Consider the following 8,211-nt stretch of genomic DNA (forward strand, 5'->3'; position numbering starts at 1 on the left):
GTGGTGAAGTGTGCAGAAAATTCTGCCGGACTGAAATTTAGTCTTCAAGAGTGCAAATAAGATTTAAAGTTTTAAGTACCTTTCAGGCTCGCGTGAGGTTTCCACAAGCAACAAAGTCTACTTGAACAAACACTTCACTAAAGTTTAGAAAATAATATACATACAGACCGTTACAGTTTGAAGTGAGGTACGCTCACAGTACTCTGGTTCTGTCTTACAGTTATTAATTTTAATTTCAAAGATCTTTTTTTTATTATCATCTGTGTGTTTTTTCAAATTATGATGGACCTTTCTGTAGGTTGTTGTGTATGAAGTGTCCTCAGTGCAGAGCTAAACAAGATGGCCTTGTAGGACATACAGGAAATATTTGATATTTATTTGATATATTTTTTTGAATATTTGATAAACTTTTGGTGGGGTTAAGGCCTTGATCTCTTCTTCCTCTGCAGTTAAGACGTTTATCTCCATCTCACACACAATAGTGGACAACACTTCGATGAAATATAGTGTTTAATAAATTATTTACATTTTTCTTAGAGTTTAATTAAGTTTATTATGACAGTCAGTAAGCTCTTCTTTATCCTGTTTCATGAGACGGCAAAGATCAGTCTCATACTCAGAGGTCTATTTTTGCATAAGATCCTCATGAATTCATCTTTATGCCATACATTGGTCCTGTTTGGTCATTAATAAGCCACTCTTCACAGTTCACTTGGTTAAAATGGCATCGGCAGAAGATGTGGCAATATCTCATGACAACATGTCTTCCACATGCGTAGGACAGATACACCCGTATAAATCGCCATCTCTGCTGACACTCAATTTTAGTTTATTCTGTAGGGGTCAGGACTGGTTGTCCTTGGTAGTGGAGGTGTTTATGTCACTGGAGTGGTCATGCATTGAGCTCCTGCGGGGCAGCATTGGCCGACAGCGCAACAGAGCGAGAAGTTCACGGGACACGCTGCTGGAAAAGGCTGTGTAGATCCATGGGTTTGTACAGGAGTTTAGACTGGCTAACAGCATCAGGATAGTGAAAGCCACTCCTGAGAATGAGGGAGGGAGGAAGAGAAAGTCAAATTAATTTCAAGTAAATTATTGTACAGGTCAAGTTATTGTCCTTATTAAACCACATTAGAGACAGCGACTCCTTGAAATGTGCTAATCTAAAACAAGTTTAAAAACTCGACTAAAACCTTGTTTTTACTTTCGCAAATGCTCGCCCAAGCTAGCAGGGAATGTTTTTAGAACTTTGGCTAATGTTCTGCCAAGGTTCTTTTAAAGTTATGTTCCAGTAATGTTAATAGAATGTTCGTTCCAAGTTATCGGGTCTTTAATAACTTTATCAAAACATTAGCACAAAAACATTCTTTAAACATCATTCATGCAATGTTTTTCTAAAAATTTTAGTTGGATGTTCATCTTATGTTTTTTAAATATTACCTACTAGTTTCAAATAGTTTAGAGAACAATCATTTCCCTAATGTTTGCAAAAAGGTAGAATTGAACATTCCCTTAGTGATTTCTCTAATGTTCACATAACCAAAAAAAATTGTTTTTTTTGAATATTCTGAGAACATTCAGAAATATTGTTTTCCCACATTAATGGAAACAATAGCAAAACATTCTTAGAATATATTTTTGTTACCTGGGGCCACTCTGAATGACTCAAATCATTTATACTTGCACTTTTCTCTGAATTATTGACTAAACCAGCAATAGCCTTTACAAAGTGCTGTATTAAGGATATTTATAGTTAAACTTTAGCATTATTTGCAGTAGTGTTACACTGCCTCAAAAAAAAAAAAAAACAGTTTTGGCATCACAAAAATAAATTACATTTTAAAATATATTAAAATAGAAAACAGATATTTAAATTTCTAATACTATTTTACAATATCACTGTTTTTACTGTATTTTACAGTACCGTATAAGAGACTTCTTTCAACCCATTCTAACCTATTTTTAAAAAATCTTACCAGCCCCAACTTGTACCCAAACTTGGTAGTGTATAGAGCTTTAAACTGGAATAGGAAATAATGGGAAGACATCCAAGCAGAGATTTATAATGACAAAAAATATATTCTAGTTTAAGTTTCCATTGTTGGAAATGCAGTAAGAAAATTTCTTACACTAAACAGTTTATATGACATTCAACTGTTCAATCAGTGGCGATATGTTGCAAATTTGGCTGCAAGTAAACAGTTGAAACAAATCAAAAGCAGCTGGAGTAAAAGCACATGTGTGTATTAGCAGCTCTCAGTGGCCTGTGGTGAGAGATATCAACATCTTGTTGGTGATTGAAGAGCAGCAGGGGAATAGGTTATTTATTGGTGTGAAGAAATGGGCTTTAGGAGAAAGAGAGGAAGATAGAGCGAGGAAAGAGATGGACTAAGGAGAGAAATGGAGGGCATTTGCAGGACATTTCTTGTAGTAAACACTGACTTGCATTGACAGGCTACACATTTTCCGGATAATTTGCAACCATTCCAAATCATTTCCACAATCCACTGAGTCAGTCCTCTTGTAAAGGAATTAATAATACCCTTACTGAACAGCCAAATGTCATCATTGAATTGTACCTCACGCGTTTACCTCCAAAAATGGCTATGCTATCTTTCTTATGAGGACTGCTTTAGTTTCTCACCTTGGTCAGGGGGATTGGGGTCCCAGGCAGCCCACAGCTGTACAATGAAGAAGGGTGACCAGCAAAAGGTGTAGACAAGCACAATCACCAGAGTCATCCTCACTGTTTTAGACATTGCCTTCGATACACCTCTAAGAGGTGGATGGAGGGGGTAAGGTGGGAAAGAGGGGGTTGAGGAAGCACTGGAGTCCTCAGTAGTGGTGTTGTAAGAGTTCCTGTGAGGAACAGAGTTCCCATGTGGTGTCTGGACAGCAGCAGAGTTGCTCCAGATAGTGTGAGGGTGAGTCTGAATGCGAGGCAGCACATCAGGGGATGAACTGTGAGTCTGTGAGGCCAGGTCTTTGGGACTGCCATTCTGACAAGATTGGTCACAACAATCCGGCTCTGGTGAGTTCTCAGAGTTGCAGGTGTGGGAATGGGACGAGTCACTGTTGGTGTTCTTTTTATGGAGTTCTCTTGCTTCTCTCATCTTGCGTGAGCATCTAGCTCTCTCTTGGACTGTGCTGGCCCGTTTTTTGAAGATAGGAAAGTGAGAAATGACCAGGTTCTTCTTCATGTCAGCAGAAACCACACGTTCTGATTTCAGGTAGATGTTGTCATGGATCTCTTTGAATATTCGTACCTAGAGACCCAAATATATAAATAAATAATAGGGCTGTCATACTGAACACAGTGATACATTACGATGAATTAAATTTGTTTAATATTTTAACCCATTCCATTTTACACTGTAACTGCTTCATTCTGTTCTGGGTTATTACTAAAGATCACAAGTAGGTGTCGCTGTTTAATTCACTAACATATTATTAACAAATTAGTGGTGGGGATTTCGTCAGTGACTCGAATCGTTTGAATTGGTTCACTGAAAAGATTCACTTAGATTGGTTTACTCATTCGTTCACAGAACATTTGTGCAGGTTGTTTGTGTTTGTTATGAGAGATTCGGGAATCATTTATGCAAGGTATTTGTTTAAAACCATTGATTATTTATCTTTAATTTATGTCAACCTCTGGACTACAGGAGTTTTAAAGGGGTCATATGATGCGATTTCAAGTTTTCCTTTCTCTTTGGAGTGTTACAAGTTGATTGTGCATAGATAAGATCCCTGAAGTTGCAAAGACTAAAGTCTCAAAACCAAAGAGATATTATTTATCAAAGTTAAGACTCTGCCACGCCCCCCCGATTATGAAATCTGGTTGCAGTAGGTCCAGCCAATGAAATTCTCCTTCACAACCCGCACTCGATAGCTATTGGCTCGTAAACAAAAGACTTTTGACAAACAAGCCAGAGCATGGAAACGAACGAGATGTATTCACTTTAATTATTTGTTCAAAAAACTGATTCTTTCTCGAACGATACGGCTTTACTTTATACACGCACAATGGCGGTTCTCAGCTCTGAATTCTGTCCAAATTTAGAACATTGACCATCTACCAAAGAGCTGATGAATTGAATCAGGTATGTTACATAAGGAAGATATCCAGAATGTGCAGTGTTGAGAATCACTGCTTTCCAATCTCTAGCACTCATTTATTAAGTGAATGATGGAGAAAGCCTCTCTTAATGGACATCTTGTTTATAAACCAAACCCGTATGGGACGTTTAACAGAAGTAATTTAAAAGCTTTGTATGGTGGAATTGAATCACCAATGACACTCAAGTATGAAATATTAATTGCAAGTGAAACACACCATCATTTGTACAAACATTCACAAGATGTCAAAAGACATCTGCAGGTCAGCGGCAAAAACAACTTTACATGTGTAAGTTCATAATGTGAGAGTTTGTTCATTACTGCAGTATTTGTGGAGTTTTCTGGGAATTGTTTGATGTATTTTATGGATGTAGAATCTTTTTTCCATGCCAGTAAGAAATTAGCCTGGAAAGATTACTATGCAGGTGTTAAATGGGCAGACCAGCCTTGAGAAGATTCTTGCAAAATGTTTTCAAAAGATTTTTTGTTGCCAAAGACACATTGTCCACACTCAGTGGAAAGCAGTTTTAGGTTTGGTTTACGCAAAGTGTAGGCTACTCTTTCTTAAATAAGATTGATTTCCATGGGAACTGTATCAGCTGGTGAAGGGAAATATCTGCACATTAGAGAACTCATCTCCTGGAATAGATTTTCACTGACCAAAACCCCTTGGCCAGGTCAGAGAGCATAATCTTACCAAATATATGTCAGGGGATCTGCCTCCTCTCAAATTATTGTCACCCTAGAAGATCATGTTTTATCTCAAGATAACAAAAGTCCTTTTTCCAGATCACAGCTGAGACATTTCAGTGGAGTGCTGCATGAATGAGTCCTTAAACCTGGAAACGAGTTCACATAAACAGCCTGGAAACATTTTTGCACTGCTGTTTCCATCGTCATGAAATGAATTCAGTGGGTTTAGGCTAAATGCCTGAAATAAGTTTTTTGGCTTATTACACAAGCTCAAGATATCTTCATGTTTTATTCTGTGACATAAAATACATCAGCAGTATCTCACTTGTGATTTGTAAAAGTTTTTATGTGTCTTGAAAAAGGCATTTGCTAACAATTGGCTAAATGGGACAATAGAGGTTTTTGGGGTCACTATACAGTGGGTACGGAAAGTATTCAGACCCCCTTAAATTTTTCACTCTTTGTTATATTGTCTGCAAAAATGTCAACAATTCTGTGTTTATCTGTCAACATGGGGTGCTGTGTGTACATTAATGAGGAAAAAAAATTAACTTAAATGATTTTAGAAAATGGCTGCAATATAACAAAGAGTGAAAAATTTAAGGGGGTCTGAATACTTTCCGTACCCACTGTAGCCTACATCACACCAAACAGGATCTACTCACTAGTCCACTTTCACAGCCTTGTTGTGTTTATACTCAACTCAAACTTTCCAACTTATAGAATTTAAATAAAGATTAAAAGAGTTGACAGAAGCTTAATGTTGATGACATTGAAATCATGCGACTGTAGTTTATATATAGCCTAAGCTTTTACATCTGGTGATTGTATAGGCTTTAAAATTCATAAAAGTTCTGTTTATTTGTGAAGACTCTTGATGAACAAAATGTGTAAGAATGATAAACTTCTGTCGGTCACAGATTTTATTTTCTTAGAGTGTATGTTGATCTGATATAAAAAGAAACAGTAAATCACATACATTATTTACATTTAAACTGCAACCACTAGTAGTAATTCTTAACTAATGTGTTAACATTTATGTATTTTTTATAAGGTGAATGGAAAAACTGGGTTTACAGACAGAAATGGAATGCATAGACATCAGGAGTACCTGACAAACGGTGATAATAAAGGTAGGAAGCAGAAACACAGCTACAGTCATCCAGGTGACATACGCTTTCAGCCCCCAAGGCTCAGCAAAATTCCCCCAGCACTCAAACACCCCTGGAGAGACCTCTGACCTGGAGAAAATAAACACCTGTAGGAAAAATATGTAAAATATTTCAGAATATTTCCTTTTTTTTGTTTCATGGAATAAATAGCATATTGGTTTGTAATGACCTGAAGGTGAATAAATAATGGCAAATTGTTGGGTGAACTATCACTGTAAAGAAATAGTTCACACCAAAAATTAAAATTTGCTGAAAATTTACACACAGTCAGACCATTGAAGATTTAGATGAGTTCGTTTCTTCATCAGAAAAGATTTGGAGAAATTTAGCATTACATCTCTTGCTCACCAGTGGATCCTCTGCAGTGAATGGGTGCTGTCAGAATGAGAGTCCAAACAGCTGATAAAAACACTCCAGTGCATCAGTTAATGTCTTGTGAAACAGAGGTAAGGAAGCAATGTTATATTGGCCAGAAACCATTGTTTAAAGTTAAAAGGTCTTAAAGGAGTAGTTCACTTCCAGAATGAAAATTTCATTCAGTTGATGAGCACCACTGACTTCCATAGTAGGAAAAAAAATACTATGGAAGTCAATGGTGCCCATCAACTGTTCGGATGCCAACATTTTTCAAAATATCTTATTTTGTGTTCAACAGAGGAACGAAACTCATACAGGTTTGGAACAAGTGGAGGGTGAGTAGATGATGACAGAATCTTCTGGAAATGAACTACTCCTTTAATGATGGATTTGTTTATTACAAACACACAGTTTTTCACTTCAAGGTCTTAATCAATGGTACGGAGTCTTATTGATTACTTGGGTTTTTATCAGCTGTTTGGACTCCCATTATGATGGCACCCATTCACTGCAGAGGATCCATTGGTGATCAAGTGATGTAATACAAAATTTCTGTTCAGATGAAGAAAAAAACTTCTTTTTTTCCCCCATTTTCGGGTGATCTATACCTTTAAGAATGCATATTCACTGACTGATACTACCTAACATTTTAAGTGTAGTAGGCCTAAACCTTACATTATATTTACAACTAGTACCTGTGGCACACTGAGAACAAGGGCTAGACCCCAGGCTACCATGATGGGTGTATTCCAGCGTGAAACTGCCCCTCCTTTGTAAGCCTGCAGGGGGCAGCAGATGGCATTATGGCGGTCCACTGTCATAGCAACAATCATGTAAGAGGATGCAAACATTCCCACAATCTGCAGATATTTGACTGAGCGGCACAGCACATCAGGACCTTGAAATCTCTCTGTGATATCCCATACTAGCTGCGGGAGCACCTGCAAAACATTAGTGTACTGCTGTTGACAAGTCACATAAAAGACAAAATGCCACACTAAGCATTAGACAAAGTTCAACTCACCTGAAAAAACGCCACCACAAGGTCTGCAACACACAGATTGACCATAAATAGGTGCATGGGTGCGTTGTATTTGCGCCGCCTCAACAGAACCCACAGTACAAAACTGTTCCCTAGTGTTGTGAGAGCGAGAACCAGGCCCAGAACTCCAATCTCAGCTTTAGCCAGAGATATGTCCCGCACCCTGACCGGACCGGGCATCTGAGTGGGGTTTACTGAGCTGTTTTGAGACATCAACCAGAAGTGTGATCCTCCTTTGAAAGTGCTGTTGAGTCCAGTATGCTCAGAGAATGAGGAGGAGGAGAAGTTAGACAATGCAACGGTTGCATGGAGGGATCCTTCCCAACCTACCTCCCCTGAGACGGTCTCCATGCCTGCAAGAAAAAAAGCATGATTGTCACAAAAATGTGAGAAAAGATGAGAATCAGCATATTAGAATAATTTAGGGCCCTTGAGAAAACAAAAATGGCTTTGCCATCACAGGAATAAATTACTTTTTAAAATATACTAAAATAGAAAACAGTTTATTTAAATTGTAATAATATTTTGCAATATTACAGTTTGTACTCTATTTTTGATCAAATAAATGCAACCATTGTGAAATCTTTCAAAAAAACTTTAAAAATCGTAATGATAACAAACTTCTGACCTTTAATGTAACATGGCCATCACACATTGCATTGAAACTCTCATCTTTAATCTTGTTTTATGATTTGAACTTTTGCCACTCAGTTAGTTTAGCAATTTCACAGACACACAAAAAGCAAGCAAGCCAATCTGTTTCCTCTTACACTGTTTGGTTTGTTAAATTCCCCAGGGATGCTGTTATCCCCCCCCCCCCCCCCCCCC

General features: G+C 37.7%; 1 protein-coding gene and 1 long non-coding RNA gene across 3 annotated transcripts in view; one reads left to right on the top strand and one right to left on the bottom strand.

Moving 5' to 3' along the window:
* Nucleotides 1-487: 487 nt before the first annotated feature.
* Nucleotides 488-8,211, bottom strand: part of LOC107716149 (vasopressin V2 receptor-like) — a 13,317-nt gene continuing 5,593 nt past the window's right edge. Inside the window, exons 2-7 of one of the 2 annotated variants that reach the window (XM_016522500.1) lie at nucleotides 7,714-7,736; nucleotides 7,366-7,582; nucleotides 7,037-7,282; nucleotides 5,924-6,070; nucleotides 2,645-3,266; nucleotides 488-1,043 (exon numbers count right to left, since the gene is read on the bottom strand). In XM_016522500.1, coding sequence (XP_016377986.1) covers nucleotides 844-1,043; nucleotides 2,645-3,266; nucleotides 5,924-6,070; nucleotides 7,037-7,282; nucleotides 7,366-7,563 — 1,413 coding nt within the window. In that variant the 5' untranslated portion in view covers nucleotides 7,564-7,582; nucleotides 7,714-7,736 and the 3' untranslated portion in view covers nucleotides 488-843. Of the gene's footprint in view, nucleotides 1,044-2,644; nucleotides 3,267-5,923; nucleotides 6,071-7,036; nucleotides 7,283-7,365; nucleotides 7,737-8,211 lie in introns of both variants that reach the window. The other variant, XM_016522499.1, reaches the window with a different exon arrangement.
* LOC107716152 (uncharacterized) overlaps nucleotides 3,437-8,211 on the top strand; it is a 10,761-nt gene continuing 5,986 nt past the window's right edge. Inside the window, exons 1-2 of the long non-coding RNA XR_001637167.1 lie at nucleotides 3,437-3,606; nucleotides 5,867-5,945. This is a non-coding gene — a long non-coding RNA (uncharacterized LOC107716152). The remainder of the gene's footprint in view (nucleotides 3,607-5,866; nucleotides 5,946-8,211) is intronic.

The sequence above is a fragment of the Sinocyclocheilus rhinocerous genome, unplaced genomic scaffold (genome assembly GCF_001515625.1).
Source record: "Sinocyclocheilus rhinocerous isolate Xijiao unplaced genomic scaffold, SAMN03320098_v1.1 scaffold148, whole genome shotgun sequence".
NCBI lineage: Eukaryota > Metazoa > Chordata > Actinopteri > Cypriniformes > Cyprinidae > Sinocyclocheilus > Sinocyclocheilus rhinocerous.